A 17,536-nucleotide genomic window follows, 5' to 3' on the forward strand; every position below is an offset into this window, starting at 1 on the left:
AATTTACTTATGAAGGTACCAAGTATTAAAAATTTATCAATCAAATACAATTATTTTTGAAGTTCCAATTTTAAAGTCACTTCATCTAAATATATTAAGTTAAGTTTATTAGCACATTATTCAATATATATTTTTTTCTTAGCTTTTATTATTTAGAAAAATAAGATCTAATATTAGATAAATTAGAATTATTTTTTGAAATCTCTTATTCATATGTGATAAATAAGATATAATTTGTATAACAATTAATCAAATTTGGAATTTTCAATAATTTTTTTAATATGTGTTTAAATATGTATTATTATTTTCAAAAATTATAATTAATTTAAAGTAGAAAAATATCGTGGTAATTAATTGACTTTTTGCAAAATTAAAACATAATGTTATTTGACTTGTTTGACTTTTATACATTAAGTCAAAAAAATGTATTTGTTATTAATGCAACAATTCATTTTTCAATTCTTATTCATAAAGTTATATTTTAGCACCTCAATGCTTCCATAATTTTCCAAAAATTGCTTATGGTAATCAAAATATACAATCAAAAGTGAAAGAATTATAAATTAATGTCATATAATTTAATTCTTTTATAATAGTTTTTTAAAAAAATGGTGTTGGCAAAAAGGATTATGCTTATTTTGTAGCGAAATAAAACATATAACCTAATGTTTTGCAACAAAGAGGCAAAACTTTTAAATATATAAATATATATATATATATAAGTCTACAAAAATAATGATAATAATAATTTTCTAAAAAATATGTGTTTGAAAAAAAATTATCCATCAAGGCAATTTAATTAGATTTTAGCACCCCATTATTTTGTAAAAGCTGCATATTATTTTTGTTCCCTCACTTTTATCTTTTTGGGACAATCATTTTTACAACATAGAAATTGTGTAATTTATACCTTTGCCTTCTTAGATTCCAAAACCTCTAATTTTTTTTTCTTCACAAACTCTATAGTAAATATCCAAACAATTACATATAAAAAAACATAAATGACCAATACTTGTATTCTGAAAATGTTATTCATTAAACTCATGAAACCATTCATGTAGGAATATTTATGCACGAAGATGTTACTCATGGGATATCTTGAAGCAGGATCCCCTCGCAATCTGCTTTGCTGTGCGTTCTGATTCACAGTTTACTACTTTACCCCCACACAGAACAACATAAATTTGGTAAAGAAGAATGCAGGGTTCGGAAAGAGCACAACGAACGGAGTCATGGGGACGAAATTCCCCACAAGGTTAGGGTGCTCTCGATGGTGCTCCGGAACATACCCATGTATGTAGACACATAAAACTAGCGTTTTCGCCTGCTCAAACTTCTCCTCGTTACTCACGAGAGCGAGTGGCAAAGTGCTGGAATCCGCAAATCGGTTTTTGAATCTGTGGGTTAGCCCTGCAGTGGTGAGTGGGAGAAAGCAATCAGGATGAGAGCTCAAGCATTGCAGCGATGGAGATCGGAAATGTTGCAAGCATATGGAAAGAACAGCAAGTTGGGGGCTCAGAAGACCCGCTTGTTTGTATCGTTAACAGAGAATCCAGCTCAGAAGCCTACTTTGGAGTTGTGGACATGGGGTAGGGGAGAGGCTGGTCAGCTTGGTCTGGGCAAAGAGAGCACCGAGCGGTCGCCCTCTCTGCTCATTTCTCTTCCTCAAAAAATTCGTCTCGCTCCCATGCCTGGTGTTCTTAATTCCGTCGAAATCCTAAGTTCTTCTCCTGTCAACTCTGAGATTCCAGTTAAATTAGGTCAATCTCAAAGCTTAGAGGTAGAGTCTGCGATTCGGAAAGCCACCGTAGTCAGGAGAGACAGCGGTGAGACAGACAGCACGAGCGGAGAGGCATTTGAGGAAGTTGGAATTTCTTGCGGATTATTTCATTCTTGTTTTTGGAAGAATGGAAAGCTTTGGCTATGGGGAAAAGGAGATGGTGGGCGTTTAGGTACTGGATCCGAGGTCTCCCTGTATAGTCCTCATTTGAGCCCGTTTCCATCAAGAGTGAAGAGCGTGGCACTCGGAGGGTTGCATTCCGCGGCTGTCACTGAGGACGGATATGTTTATACATTGTGAGGGTCTCTATTCTCTTATGGTTGTAGGATAGTTTTATTGGAACCAGACCTAATGGATTCGTTGAATGATGACGTTATCATGGAACTGCAGCAGTTTGCACTTGAAAATTTACGAGGTACAACGAAACATATTTAAGAGCCACTCATATTCTTCACTAATTTCTAGTACTGGTTAATGCAGTGGTTTTGGAGGTTTTGGTGCATTGGGCCATGGATCCTACGAGAAAGCTTTGAGTCCAAAGCTTGTGGATGGAAGCTCTGTAGGCATGAAAGATATTGTCCACATTGCGTGTGGGGGAGCTCATACCGCGGCAGTGTCTGCGTCTGGTAATATGCTGTACCTTAAACCCTTAACTAGATGTTCTTTTAGCAGTGCTGGTGGGCGATACGCTGTTACAGGTCAAAAATTCAGAGTAGTTCTTAGATGAAATATAAACATTCACATACTGCCATCCTTGCTCTGTTTTTTCCAGTAAAGAAGGCCTCCCCTAATTCTTCTCTAAGAGTTTGTTACAAAAGGAATCACTTAACCTATCATACTAAATATAATTCTCGTCATCCTTATTGGGCATCGGATTGCCTCGTTAAGAGTGCAAAGCAATTCTATAGCGAAACTCGGAGCGGTTGATTCGTGGGGAACCAAGCGTTTCTAGCTTTTAGAAGCCTTTTTTCAGATTACTTTTATATCTCATCTGGTCGGAATTGTGAAACAAAAGTGAAGCGGTTTTATGGATTGGAATTATGAAAGCAGTGGAGACTGCTTGCTGTCTCTAGGGCATGTTTATACATGGGGCAGAGACGAAGGCGAAGGAAGGCTCGGCTACATTCCTGGCCCTGAATATGAAGATGGAACATGTGTTCCCCTGCAAGTTCGTGGAATCTCAGACCCGATTGCGGCTGTAGCTTGTGGTGGCTTCTTCACCATGGCTTTGACCCCTGGGGGTCAGCTTTGGAGCTGGGGAGGTAAACCAGTCTCACAACGTCTTCACTATGCAAGTGTCAAACATTAATCGCGAACTTCATTACGTTAGGGTTCTCGACTCCCGCAGTATCCAAACCTTCTTGGTTCTGTTTTTGTTGTCATCCTTGAATCTCTTGCCAGTCTTGTGTGAGGCACCAGGAATCAGCCTTGTGCTGTGGTGAGCAACTCAGATGAGAGGGAGGCCATTACGTAATAAAAAGCAATAAGTTCTTCATGTTTACATTGGCAGGGAACAGCAATTATGAGCTAGGGATAGGAGACCGACGACCCAGCTGGAGACCGCGAATGGTTCCTGAAGTTGAAAATACACGACTTATTCAAGTGGCTTGTGGTGGCTATCATTCTGCGGCCATAACTGGTATGTCTTCTATCTTATTGTTACAGTGTTTCGGATTTTGAAGCCTATGTATAATTGGATCAATTGGGTGCATGTTCTGCTTGTTCTTAAAAGTTTGTAATTGTCTTGTAGTGCTTATCATGCATAAAATACTCGATCATCCAACTGCATGTGCAGTGTTTGTGTGCGTCCTTGTTCTTGAATTTCTGAGTTAGAAGTTGTTACAATTGTTATTATGGTACAGTGCTTTATTGGTTCTCTGTGATCTCATTTATCCGCCGGGGTTGGCAGAGGACGGAGAAGTGTTGACTTGGGGCCACGGTGGTCACGGACAGCTAGGACATGGTGATCTAGCAAATGTTAAAGCACCAAAAGTTGTAAAAATTCTTGAAGGACAGCGAGCAGTTTCGGTAGCCTGTGGAGGAGCTTGGACAACTGCCGTTACTGGTACTCTATGATTAACCTTTGAGTTTTTGTAAGAGTGTAGAGCTTTTAATCTTGTTTCAATACTTGTCTCTTCTCACTCCATCTCTTGGCCCACTTTACACTTCTGGTTGAAAGAACTGGAGAGCAGATCCTTAATTGTAGAAAATAAATACTTTGTCCGACACGAACGTGTTATCTGTAGGTGTGAAAAAAGTCGACGATAATGTTTACCATCTTTAATCTGGATGAATAGAACACAAGTCGTTCTACGAGCAATGAGCATACATGCTGTGTAGCAATTTGGCTTATGATAAACTTGATGCTGGTTCCATTGTGATTCAGTCACCTTGTTAGTCGTGGCTAATTAATAGCCCTAAACCATTCCGCTTTCTTTTTATTGCAGATTCGGGGAAGTTGTACACATGGGGAAAGAACCGAGATTGCCAACTTGGTGTTTCCGGGCTTATGGATACAGAAATGCTGCCTATCCTGGTCGAGTTGGATGCGGAGCCTAATGAATCACCAGAATCATCACGCCTTGCGATCGCAGTTGCTGCGGGAGCGCATCATGGCATGTCTCTTGTTCTACGCATTTGATACTGCAGCAATCGGGTCAAGGAATAAGTTACGCTTGTTGCGCGAACGGGTAACTTGGCCAGGTGATCATCGAACTCTGATGATCTTCTGCGACCCTGTCGGCTTGCAATTTTTTCTTTTTCTATTCCACACACACACACATATATATATATATATATATATATATATATATATATTTTTTTTCTTTCTTTCTTTCTTTCTTTCTTTTTTGTAATGTTATCTTGAAAAGAGTTTTTTTTGTTTGGCATTTCAAGTTGAATTTACATATTGTGATGAATTCATGGTGCATGAAGCATCATGATTTTTTTCCCTGCTATGGCAGGATGCAGTATTTGCACGATCATAGTTTGGCTGTTGCATGATGACCAAGTATTCTGCAGCTGGTTACGACGAATAGTGTGCAACTTCTGAGCCCTTAATCGTTGTTCCCCATGTGACAGTAGGCAATAAACGGTTGGTCGAACATGAGGAAACTGCGTACATGAATCTCTATACAGGCAAGCTTTCTCAAAAAGTTCCACTTGACCAATGTGCTATTGCCATACCGTGGTCAGCAACATTGCTAACAGTTCCTTATAACACCCAGAACGGCCCTCCCGGGCAAAGGAGATGCAAGAATCGTTTTTTGGTTCTGGAGGCTGAGTTTTTTGTTTCTCTTTTATTTCCATCAAGGCTTTAAGGATTCTCGAACGTGTCAATGGATTGTTAAAGAGATTTCGTTTCAAGGCTGTGGACAGAAAAGAAACTTTTGAATGGCTTAGGAATGTAGATTCGCAGTGTGAGGGGCACCTCATGTACTATCTCTTGCGGTTTCGAATGAATTTGAGTATCCTTTATTTCCTCTTCAAGCGGCATGCTTCCTTAGGGATTGTTTGCTATTAAATTCCATAGCAGGGTAGTTCATACTTCTCTGAGCAGATCATGCACGGTTGCTAGTTGCTATATGCGAAAGTTTGTATGTGGGTGTCTAAGTTTCGCAACTTACACTTCAAGAATGCGAGGTATGCTAACTTTCATATACAGCAGCTAAAGCTTTGGAAGTAAAACTTGATAAGTCTGTGTGTGCAAATGAAGGGCTTCTCTAGTTTTGTTTGAGTGAGAATATGTCTGGCTATTGGTTATATTTGATAGTGGAGTAACTTTGTGCATGTCACTATCAAGTATGCAAAGAAGAGAAATATTTGAAGATGCATCTTTTTTACATATATTTTTGTATTTATTTTTCAATATTATTTAGAGATTCCTTATAAAAGAAAGTGTTGCAAAATTAAAGGGTTTTCATATTTGTGGGGCCACAATTTTTTGATTGGTTGAAATTGAGATGTTTCATTGAGTTGGCTTTATATTTTGGAAAATTAATCTGAAAGTTTTAAGAGGAAAAAATGAGTTGGAATGCACTTTTTTTACAACATGGCATAAATTTTGTAGTCTCTCAAAAATTTTATTGGGTCCATTTCAAGAGGTAGCGTTAAGAAAAAATTGAGAAGTTGTATCAAAAAGTACTACATATAACCACTGGAAAATTAAAACTTAAATTTCATATGTTTGTCATAATTATTAGAATCAAGATAAAAGTTGACATTTTTAGATTTTTAAGAAAAGAATGATATGGTCCGTCTCATGGTTTCTTTTTATTGGACATATTACCAAAGGTCAAGGCTTCTAAAATAGAATTTAATTCACCAAGTCGGAGGCTTTTGTAAAACTTTTGCATTACGGCTTTTTAAAATAAACTTCTAAAAATAAAGACCCTCTGCTATGATTAATAATACAAGAATACATTAAGGTCTTTTAAAGAATCTTTTTAAGTGCTTCATAATTGATTTTAAATATTTAAGTTTATTAGAAGTGCATGAAACACAATTATAAATTTTAACTTTAATTTTTTTAATTATGATTTTAATGTTAAGTTCTAAATATATTTAAAATTTTAATGGATGATGTAATGATTGTGAAGAATTTTATTACCATTTTTTATTATTAATATATATATATATATATATATATATATATATATACATGTTTTAAATCACTTTTTGATATAACCAAATAAAATCCGTATTGGTGGTCTACAAAAACTATTCTGTATGAATTCTTAAATATTCAAGTATTATAAAAAAGTGTCATCATAATGTGTTAATTTTATTATTAAAACAAATTTAGAAATAAAAAAAGTGTTTTTAATGAAACCATAATTTTCAAAGAAGATAATATTTAATAATTTTAATTTTAACTAATTAACATCAAATAAAGCTTATTTTTAAGAATATTTAACACAGATGAAACTTTACTAAGGTTACCAAATTATAAAAATCCAATACTGCTCCAGAATTAAGTCACATCCAGTGCATCCCATGCTTAAAAATTCAATATCTGTAGCACGCAGATGCTAAGGATTATTTATCTCTTCTCTAAAAACTCACAATCAAATTATCACTTTTGGAAACATTAAAATATTAAAATTGGGTTGAACTTTTTTGATTGAATTTTATTAGTCTCTTACATTTATTTGTTTAGAAATCTATCCTTACACATTTAATTTCGAAATTTTGATAGTCCACAATCATTCAAAAATTAAGAGTACATTTCACACTACTTATTTACATTTATGTGCTTGGTACCTGGAATGCATGAACTCTAAATTGTATTCCTTATGTAGAAAAAATATAATCTCTTCTATGTTGAAGAGTAATAGAAAATTGCTTTCTTCATCACAATGTACTGATAAAAGTTTTAAACTTCAAAACATTAAGGTACTGGTAAATGGTCAATACCGCACCAAATAGTGGTTACAATGTATCAAATTGAAGTCACAATTAATTCACATTTTAATTAGCAATTATAAATTGATTAGGGCTACTACAAAAAATCCCACCCCTCGAATTAATTTTCATAAATATTTTACACTCCAATTTCAACAATATTGGCACGGTGCATCAAATCATTGAAGAGTAGTTAATCACCAAATTCGATTTTAGTAAGATTCCCGTAAGACCCGATTTTAACCTGTAGGGGGTAAAATAATTTACCAGGAAAGTAAGAAATGATCTGCAGATATACCAACTCAGTAATACGGACATTTACGTCCACGCAGCTCATCGAAGTAATGAAAAAGAGCGGGAAAGGAATCGGGCGGTGTGAACGGGGTTCTGTAGAAAAACCAGGCGGAAAACAGGGCGGGGGAAGAAGCAGAAGGGCGAAGCTGAAGAGAAAGCATTGACGCTGAAAGAAGCGCGGTTTGCTATCGTCTCTCTCCCGGTCTCGCTCTCTCTCTTTCTCTCTCGCTCACAGGGCCTGCCTGGCCTGGGCCCCGTCGTGTGCTCTGGCTTGCTTCGCTTCGGTTCCTCCAACAATTGCACGATTCAGTGATTTCCAATTCCACAGACGAATTCCGAGCTCTCGACCAGGTGGTTATGCTCGGGCTGCTGCTGCTTCAGCGTGTTGGAATTGCATTTTTGTCGTGAGTGTTTAGCTTTCTGGTGTGTGTGTGATGAACGCCAGAATATTTGGCTTTAACGGAGTTTTTCAGAGGATTTTGTTTAGTTCATTGTTGAAATCGCAACGGAGGCGAGGGATTAGCAGGCGGTTGGCAAGTTGAAGTGGAATGGGGAGCTCGGAGGCCACCATAGCTGTCGCTGACACCGTTGGATCGCCGGGAGGTGCCTGTGAAGAACTTGCTGGGTCTCTACAAGGTTGGAAACGCAAGGTCCGTCGGATTTCATCCGCTTTCTTCTGTAGGAAAACTTGGAAACCCTGGCTTCTGAATTTTTCGTAGAAGATGTCTAGTTGGAGTAATGTTGATTGCTTAGCTTGCATGTAGATGCTTGTCGTTCATTTTGGTCGTTTTCCTGGCTGAATTCGTTGAGCTCGGATATTATGGAAGATGCCTTTTAATATGAATATTGTCAAGGTTTTGTAAGGAACTGCATATTTTGTATTTTATCACCTTGGTCAAGATTTATCGCGAGTTTTTGTTTTTGAAGTATTTAATTTGGTTATTTGTCCATGGGAGCTGCGTACAACTTCAAACTGTCGTACGCCCTCGACTGTCCGCGCAATTTCCCCACCTTTGCTCTTTTATTTTTAAGTTTTTGACACGAACAAACCCCCTCCCCTCCCCTTCTTTAGATCGTTTGGTGTTCGCTGTGTCTGAAGGCCAGACTACTGTCCTCACGTTGAAGTGGAGCGGAATATAGCATCATTGGTCATTTGAGTGTGAAAACCATATCACACGTGTGAATCAGCTTCGATGAATGGTGATTGATTGATTTTTTAGTATCTACATCGATCCGCGAAGTTTGGATGAAAGTTTTACTTACATTGATGGCATTCTTGCTCTACTGGGTGATTGTTTTCAGCTGTCAGAGACGAGGGGGGGGACCCCAAAGAAGAAGGTTGTGTCATTTTTGACACCAGATGGCGAAGAAATTAGAAACAAAACACAGTTAAATAAGTATCTCAAAGCTCATCCGGGAACGGTCGTTGTTACTGACTTTGATTGGGGCTCCCCAGGTTTGCCTACTCTCACTGTCTTTGCAATCCATTTGGTGTTAGAACTTCGTACACCTTTGATATGTGCGTAAGTTGTGATTTTTCTCCGTTTTCGTGATTAATCCTAATCGTGAGGATAGATCACTACTTATGAACTTTGTAAATTTTTCTATGTGGGGGCCGCTAATACGATGCCTTGTGTTGCTGTGTCATAAAGCTTTCGAGCCTGTGACTCCAAATGTGACAAGAAGATCTGCAAGACTAAGCATGAAGGGCCGTTCCTTGTTTGAAGCAATTGACAAGGAGATGGAACCGAAAACCCCGGTTAAGAAAGCACGCAAAAGTCGTCATAATGGAACAGCAAACAAAGATGAATGTGAGTTTCTTATTGTGTTTTGAAGATTTGAGTCAAATGTTCATAGTTCATTTTTGGTGCATGTTGCCATGTCTACCAAATTTTATTTCAACTTGCTTCGAAGTACTCAATTTCATCATTCTGAGCCACAAGTAAAATGGTGGTCATGTATTCTAACAGCTCTAGCTAAGGGCGAGCCTGCAAACAAGACAGGGCCCGCGGAACCAATGGACATCTCAGAGGATCAATCCCTGCCTGTGACACAGAAGGAAATTATCGAAACTAATGGGAACCATAAAGCTCCTACCGTGGATATACCCAGTGCAGAAGCTCCAGCAGTTGCGGAAACCAAAGAATTGACTGCACGAACCCAGGCTATCAACTCGGAAGCTGAAATAAAGACGGATCTTGAAAATTCTATTGACAAAGCCATGTAAAGAGAAACGAACTGTCTGAGATGTAACGAAGTCCAACATGGGTTCTAACACAGACGAAAGACGATGCACACATGGTTAATGGTGCCCTTGTTGATGATGTGTCCGCGCCTTGACAGAAATAAGTCTCTAAATTTCCAGAAGCAGTTTCTGGACCTGTAACCCAAGCATCGGTGTCCAGTTATGTATCGAATAGGAGGTGGGAATCATGTCATAGTTAGTGCAAGTGTTCATCGTATACAAGTTAACCTTGTAGAGAGACTCCAACTGCAGGTATTTGGGACGGTTTATTTTTGTGTGTGTACTCTTGCCGTTGGCCTACAAGCAAAGAAGCATGTCAAGCCAGCAGGATCTGTCTCTGCAGACGTTGGGATACTCCTGGTATGTTACTGCCATTTGTAGCACGTCGATTTTCTAAACTATGTGAAGAACGTAAGCGAATGTCTCCAAGTAGAGCGTAAAGTAGTTTATACCGCAATTACGAAGTGTTTTAGGAAATCATAACACCTAGTTTTCTCAATCCATACAAAATAAATAAATGTTTGGACCATAATACGTGTCCTTGTTTCTAAGGTTGAGCAGATTGGTCTTTCTTGTTACTTGCTGCAGAGAATTGATCGTAGCTACGCCGAGTCCCATTGTTGGATTTGGCGCTTAGGTAAGTGGGTCTTGCAAAGGGACCACTGATCTGCTAACCGAAATGTGTCTATCTATTTCAAAAGGTATTCATAGGTCCTCACGACGCAAACGGCATGGCATAATACTGACAAGACAAACGTACATCCACATTAGAAATTTAAACATTATGAGCACAAATTATAGACAGCAGGTCCCAGCACACCTCCACCTTTGTAGCAAGCTACCCAGTCGGCAAACTGACAGAGTAGGTATCGCCAACTCTGAAGTTACATATGTTCACCCGTGCCCATCTCCCCCATCAATCCCGCTTTAATTTAAAACTTCTCACACCGTACTCGGAATGACAGGAATGAGCAATTGTACTCTCAACGAACTCTCTCAACAGAGCACTCCCCAAAGACCCGAGTAAATATCACAAATCCGACCAAACTGTCGCTTCACGCCATACCCGTCACAAATAAAACATACTAAGAAGGTACTCAATCCGTCACTTAGAACGAGTTGTAGTTATAACATCGACCACACCCAAACCAACCAAGTATGAGCCCGCGCCAGTCAAACCCACATCACACAGCCACCATCCCAGGCAGCTAAAGTCACAACCAGAACATAACCACCACTAATCCACCACATTGAACTGCTCTCACGCCTACCATGTCACGTTGTTCGATGCCCGTACAATAAACCATACACAACACACACCACACATCATCGTTTCATCCACACCCACCACCACCACAATAATTTGCAAATCCCCTGTTCTCCCATCATCTCCACATCGCACACCACACTCAGCGAGTACAGCTGTTGCAAGGGCTTCCGCACCCTGTTCACGAAGTGCACCGAACTCAAAGTAATACTGCAACCTTCACGGCCAAACAGGTAAACAAAATCACAGTCTGCTGCACAATGCACACCCGCGTTCTACCTACTCTAACTGGACAACCAAAGAACCCTCTAGGTGGTGCCCGCGTCCAAGCGTTATCCCTTCTACCCCATTCTCTACCTTTCCTCCTCCCCCACCCTCCCACCGGGTGGATCCTGTCCCTGCATCTGTACTTCCAGGTTCCCCGCCCCTCGTCACACTCCATTTCTCTACACATCGCGGTTTCGTCCAAGGAGCACCCCATCCTCCTACCACTACCCAGCCCCAAGCTCCAAGTCCAGACCAAACCACAACCACATCCCACACGCCTCTAGAGGGATACCCTCGCGGCTGCCATCTTCTACCATCCGTTCAACGCTCATCCCAGGAACAATCCCCCTCCGCCATTTCACGTGAACTCGGTCTTGGCTCCGCCCTCCACCGCTGCGGCCCGCCGCCTAAGCAACTGCCTCTGGCGCAGCAGCACCAACTTCCACCTTCTCAGCCTTCGTCACTTCTTCGACCCCCTCAGTGGAGCCCTCTGCCATGCCCACCACCGCATCTTTCACCTTCTCACCACCCTCGCCGTTCGACGACTTCTCCGCATCGCCATTGCGCGCTGCTTCTTCCGCCGCCTTGGACTCCTCGCCGTCTTTCATTGACGCCTCTGCAGGAACTTCCGCCGACTTCCCGCCGTTCGACTCTCCCGACTCCACCTTCACGTCCTCCGCTTTCTCGCTCGACCCTTCCGTCGTCGCTTCTACGGTTTTCTCCACGGCAGCGACCTCCTCTCCGGGAACGTCCACGTCCATCGCTTTGGTCTCCTCCTTGTCCTTTCCGTTCTCCTCCACTTTCTCGTCTGCTGCACCATGGGCTCCGTTCTCCGTGCCAGCCTTGACATCTGCCTCCTCGCCCGCGCCTGCTGGTGCACACCACAAACCACATTGTTCAACCCCCGCGGATCCAAATCGGCGTCTACCTCCACCCACCATCATCACACACGCACACTTGGTCACATTCCAATGACACCAATCCCAACCGCCACCCACCGTCCTTCTCGTCCTTTCCGTTCTCACGACTCTTCCTTGACCTCTTCACGGCGGGCCGTTTTATCTCCGCCACCACCTCAATGCCTTCTCCCGAAACACGGCCCTTGGAGCTCAGCCTCGCCGATCTTCTCCGGTTCTCGGGTGGGGTCACAGCATCGCCAGCTTCGCAACCAAACAACACAACCACCGTGTGAGACCCTCTCCTGCATCCGGACCACGTTACCACCCTAGCCCGACTGTCCGACCACCCAGAATCGTCACCGTCGAGGAGAACTCATCAATCACCACCATCCAGACGTTGCCTCACATCACACCCACGTGCTCAGTCTGCAATCCACCAATTGTGCAAATACCACTGCATCCACTCCGCTTGTCCATGCTGCGTGACCACAGCGGGGTGAACTGGCGCCCAACCCCCTACGACGTCCACAATGCTTCCCCAATTTCCCCTCGCACCCACTACCACCTAGGATCGCCACTACCACAACTATCCCCGTGCCCTCGCCGTTCCCCTCGCTGCTGCATTCAATCTTTCTTCCCAAACCCAACCACGCCCACTCATCACGCAACTCCCTGGGACGTCACAAACCTCTCCAAACCAGTTTCTGCACCCATCATCCCCAACACACATACTCAACGTGCGCCCACATTCCCAACGCATACCTGCAACTCCCCATTCGAAGTCCCCCGCAGACAGTGTCCCCGGATGAGCTTTCAGATACTTGTCCAGCTGCCTTTTGGTCTTGATTTCCTCGCCGTCAGGGGCCACAAACGTCACGTCCTTCCTCTTTGGAGTGCCCCCTTTCTTTCCGGACCCCTGACGCCCACCCGCATCATCAACAACACCACGTCAGACCCTCCACAATTGACCAACGCTAACCAAACACCCACCCCGCGGGCCCTTCATCCACGTCCGATTCCAACCCCTCGTCAACGCCTTCCGTCGACGCCTTCCGCCAGTGCATTCGGCACCCAAGCACGCCCTTCATCCTGCCCGGAACGCCTACAGCGTCCGCGTCTCTCGACATCCGCGATGTACACACACAAAACACCACACAAACTGCACGATCGATCCCACACCCGACGTTTTCGAAAGCGTATGCCACCTCTAAATCTATCCCTCTACGACTTCCACCGCAGCGAAGCAGACCTCCCCCGTCACACTTGCGTCCAAGGCTTCGGGTGTGAGTGGTGGAAGGATTTCATCCCCATCCCCCGCACGGTCACGGTCATGCGTTTCCGCGGCCACGGGTGCCATAACGCATGCATCTCGGCCCCACCATCCTACCGTACGCCGGGACCCTCCGAGCCTGCACGTCACAAGGCTTCACGCAAAACATGCGTGGGATGTCGCCCCCACCCATCACTGCTCGAACTCTGAGCGACCACGAAGTGGATGCCTTCTCCGCACCATCTCCCACCTCCGAACGCCGGCACGGCTCGGAGCGACGGCGTGGCCAGCACTGCACAGGATGCCATGCTTCGCGATCTTCTCGAGCTCGGAGCATTTCCCACACCACATGCGACCAGGTCGCCCGTCTGGAGGACATGCTCTCGAACCGTGCCTCCGTAAGAGCGGGTTGCTGGACATCCAGCACCTCGCGTCGGAGTGCATGTGCAGTGTGTCCATGACGTCGGATGGGAGCCCCGTTCGAGCGCCCCAGGCTTGCGACTGCTTAAGGCGCGTTACACCAACGATAGCCGACACGCACCTTTCTATCGTTGCGCACGGCCCTGCTAGCACAACGCCAGACCAGGAAAGCGACGGTCTTCGGAAGGCGACCGAGCCCGCGCATGTCCGGTAATCGACTTCGAAGCGTGTCAAGCGAGGGTTCAAGACGGACCTTGTGAGTCACAGTTACCGTCACGGAAGAGCAAGGCCGAGCACTCGGCTCCGCGACCCACGGAAACCTGACGACCAGGAAAACCCCGCCTGCTCACAAGATAGACACGCACTGCCGTCGGCCATAGTTCGGCATCCAGGACATGGGGGCGCGCCTTCTTGCAAGGATCCGGTCAAACCGGCTCTCAGTCCCGTCGTTGTTGTGCGGAGGCGTTCCTCTCAAACTCAGGAGGACAATATCTCAGATAATGTTTGCACGACTGCACTTGCGATCGCCGTCGCGGATAAACTGCGCGGATGTGCGAACGTATTCACCAACACGAAGACCTGTGTGCTTGGCCGACGACCGTCCCAGGACCAGCACAGGATAAGTTCCAGCGACACGCATGGACACTTCTGCGCTCCCGAGCTGAAGCGCCTCCCCTCACCCAAACCCCCTCACCGGCACTGCACAGCTATCGCATGTCGTTTCACACAGCCTGCGCTGACGACATGAAGGGACCGACAAATTTCGTCAACTGATGAGAGTGCGACATACTACCGCCTCCCGGGGTACGGAACCAAAAAAAACAAGCTCGCGCATCTCGCAAAGAACCATCCAACCGGCTCTCAACCCCGAGCCTTATGACGCACTCACACATCCCGAGGGTCTCACACGAACTTCGGGCGACGTCGGTAGCAAAAACAAAGAGCACCAGCATGGTGCACGGCCCGGTGGGAGCGCTACGAGGCATTCGTCGCCCGAACTACGATTCGCACCATATTCGTCGTCCTCGATGTCATGTCGTAACCGGTAACTATTGGTTAAGACGGAAATCTCGGGACATCCGCAGCGGTGTCTGATCGGCACACATCCCATCAAGAAACCTCAAGCTTCGAAATTTGAGCGCCAAGGAATGCAAGAATCTGCCGAATTGCAGCTTTTCTCGCTTTCACGGGCCATGAAACACCGCCGCGATAATGCTGTCTCGTCACACGCTAGACCCGTCACAACCGACGCAGAATAACGGCTCCGCTCTTTCAGCGGCATCTTCTGGTAAACGTCATACCAGAAGCTCTCGACACTGCACACCATGCACCTCTCCCAACAGCCGCGCCACGATTTATGCGAGCTACGACCACACCGAGCGTCCATGCAGTGAACTCGGGCTTCGAAACGGCAACGAACTTGCAGCTTCTTGATGCCACTCTCGAGACCAGAAAATTGACCGACCCCTCGCTCTCGTCACAAATGAATGCACCCTACCCTAGAGCATCCGATACACGTAACCAAGCGACATCCCGGGCATCCGCGTTTGGAACTATCACCCGCGCTCCCTTCCACTCAGCGCGAACAGCCCGATAGAACATGACTCTCCCACATGTGCATCCCCAGCGACCGACGTGTTCCCCGACATAATCAACGGATTTCACAACCAAGATTCCCACACTCCCTCGCACCAACAACAGAGTTCAGGGTGGGTCTCGCTCCACAGACCTTGCGCTTCCAGCCTTGCAGAGGCCCGGTGAGCTCCTCGAAAGCACTCTCCGGCGTTCCAACGACCTCGGCCGCAGCGCAGTCGGCCTCCGGGCTGCCCATTCCGCCTCACCTCGCCAACCACGCGATCAACGACACACACACAGACACACACACACACACACACACACACACCCGGCGCACCAAACCTCCAGCCGCGTCCACCAGGACCTGCACAAATTACCTCCGCGTCGAAATTCCTCACGCTCTCCACATTTGCCTGAGCGCCAATCCCCGACGTGAAACAACGCACAGCTGGGGTCCAACCACAGCACACAAGCACCCGCCCCGGGTCTAACTACCACAACCACTGCCCTTCACGGGAAGAAAACAGGAAAAATAGGTCCGGTGGAGCAAAGCCAATGGCTGGGGCAGCAAACGAGAATCAAAGACCAGCCACGATAATTGATTGCGCGTGCGACTGCAACAAGCAGCGGAGAGGAGGAGAAAATCTGCATAAGTAGCGATTGTGGAAGGAGAGAAGACGTAGTTGGTTGAAGAGGGGATCCTAGAGGGTCTGGATTCTGGTTTGTTTGGGTGTTCGGAGGTTGGGAAGGAGGGCGGGAGAGAGTCGCTTCGGGCTTGTTAGTGATGTCTAGATACGGAGACTAGAGAAGCTTCGCGGGCACAGGGGTGCCGGGCCCTATCATTGCCAGTAGCGTTCTCCCTTCTTCTGTTCGGTCTACCGCTCTCTATTTTGCCGTGGCTGAGTTTCGGATTTTGCACGGGAGCAAAGCGCCAGTCTGCATAACGGGACACTTGACGTGTTATCACCGTTGGGCCTGCTTGTGTGGGTTATAGCGACGCTATCGTCCATGGTTTCTCTTTTTCCCGCCTTGTTCTTTAGTTCGTTTCACACAGCGCTTCGCAGAATGCGGCTTCTGTTCTTTTTGCGCCCTGCCAACCTGGCGCGGCTTATCTGACGTGGGGCTGACACGCTGGCAGTGAGGATTTTTTGGCTGGATTGTTTGCATAATGGCATTGAGAATCATCTCGAAGACCCTTTGATTGGAGGTCGACACAGAGTTATATGTGAAGCAATAAGTAATATTTCTTCTACGTCATTAAAATTAATTATTTTTAGAACTCGATCATTCTTTTGAAGTATAAAGTACTCTCATTCCTTAATAAATATTTTTTGGGTGTGATTATTTTAATTAAAAAAAATAACTCAAATGTTTTTTTTTTTTTTTTTTTTTTTAAGTTATAAGTACATTGTTTTTAATAATTTCTAACTCAACTGACTACAACTAGAAAATCTTTTGAAATGTTTTGGTGATAGATTTCAGATTTATTTTTTCTTTCATACAAATTGTATTTACATTTTCTAAAAAATGTATGTAAATTGGAAGGTTAAATAATTAAGTTAATCATTATAAGTACTAAATAATTCAAACATCAAAATTTGATTAGACTTAAAGAAATACAGTAAGAATATGGTAATAACAACTTTTAAAACAATATACCAAATGTTGTTTTCCTAGAAATTCCAAAATTCATAATTAAGAATATATTATTTGAAAAAAAAATCAGAATCAGCTACCCACCAAATTTTAATTATTATATGTATATATACATATATACACATTCACCCAATTACACTAGATTGAATTGTCTTGAAGTAACATATGATATCTTTCATTTTCTTTTCGTTTTTTTTTTTTTTTTTTTTTTTTTTAAGTGGTTCACTATCAATGACATCTTATTAAATAGCAATTTGTTTTTAATTTTTTTAATTGCAGTTAAGATAGTGTTTCAAAAAGAAAATAGACTCAATATATTGTGCATCATATTTGATTGGTACTTTAATTTAAGCAACTTTGAATTTTTTTAAAAAACAGTTAAAATTTTTCCTATCTAATAATTCATAATTCTAAGTTTGCAAAAAAGGTTTATATATTAACAAATTATGGAAAAAAAATA

General features: G+C 43.7%; 4 protein-coding genes across 6 annotated transcripts; 2 read left to right on the forward strand and 2 right to left on the reverse strand.

Moving 5' to 3' along the window:
* Positions 1-1,214: 1,214 nt before the first annotated feature.
* On the forward strand, positions 1,215-5,269 carry LOC112287277 (RCC1 domain-containing protein RUG3, mitochondrial). 2 transcript variants are annotated; one of them, XM_024530144.3, is made up of 7 exons: positions 1,215-2,076; positions 2,261-2,406; positions 2,854-3,042; positions 3,291-3,419; positions 3,690-3,845; positions 4,228-4,483; positions 4,865-5,269. In XM_024530144.3, exons 1-6 carry the CDS (start codon positions 1,442-1,444, stop codon positions 4,419-4,421), a joined length of 1,449 nt encoding a protein of 482 aa, XP_024385912.1. In that variant the 5' UTR covers positions 1,215-1,441; the 3' UTR covers positions 4,422-4,483; positions 4,865-5,269. The 2 variants fall into 2 exon arrangements, with proteins under 2 accessions (XP_024385912.1, XP_024385911.1); XM_024530143.2 differs by having other exon boundaries at positions 1,297-2,076; positions 4,862-5,269.
* Positions 5,270-7,690: 2,421 nt separating this feature from the next.
* Positions 7,691-10,273, forward strand: LOC112287362 (methyl-CpG-binding domain-containing protein 10). Its single transcript, XM_024530295.3, has 5 exons — positions 7,691-7,828; positions 7,965-8,127; positions 8,780-8,933; positions 9,130-9,288; positions 9,448-10,273. Exons 2-5 carry the CDS (start codon positions 8,026-8,028, stop codon positions 9,702-9,704), a joined length of 672 nt encoding a protein of 223 aa, XP_024386063.1. The 5' UTR covers positions 7,691-7,828; positions 7,965-8,025; the 3' UTR covers positions 9,705-10,273.
* Positions 10,188-11,588, reverse strand: LOC149988220 (uncharacterized). The gene is made up of 3 exons (XM_090253954.1): positions 11,485-11,588; positions 10,994-11,206; positions 10,188-10,464 (listed from the first exon to the last, which is right to left on the reverse strand). The coding sequence occupies exons 1-3, from the start codon at positions 11,586-11,588 to the stop codon at positions 10,428-10,430; spliced, it is 354 nt and encodes a 117-aa protein (XP_090110080.1). The 3' UTR covers positions 10,188-10,427.
* LOC112287361 (uncharacterized) lies at positions 11,179-16,166 on the reverse strand. 2 transcript variants are annotated; one of them, XM_024530292.3, is made up of 4 exons: positions 15,575-16,166; positions 12,918-13,071; positions 12,255-12,416; positions 11,179-12,124 (listed from the first exon to the last, which is right to left on the reverse strand). In XM_024530292.3, the coding sequence occupies exons 1-4, from the start codon at positions 15,674-15,676 to the stop codon at positions 11,664-11,666; spliced, it is 879 nt and encodes a 292-aa protein (XP_024386060.1). In that variant the 5' UTR covers positions 15,677-16,166; the 3' UTR covers positions 11,179-11,663. The 2 variants fall into 2 exon arrangements, with proteins under 2 accessions (XP_024386060.1, XP_024386059.1); XM_024530291.3 differs by having other exon boundaries at positions 11,179-12,127.
* Positions 16,167-17,536: the final 1,370 nt, after the last annotated feature.

This window comes from Physcomitrium patens, chromosome 10 (genome assembly GCF_059467195.1).
Source record: "Physcomitrium patens ecotype Gransden chromosome 10, ASM5946719v1, whole genome shotgun sequence".
Classification (NCBI taxonomy): Eukaryota; Viridiplantae; Streptophyta; class Bryopsida; order Funariales; family Funariaceae; genus Physcomitrium; species Physcomitrium patens.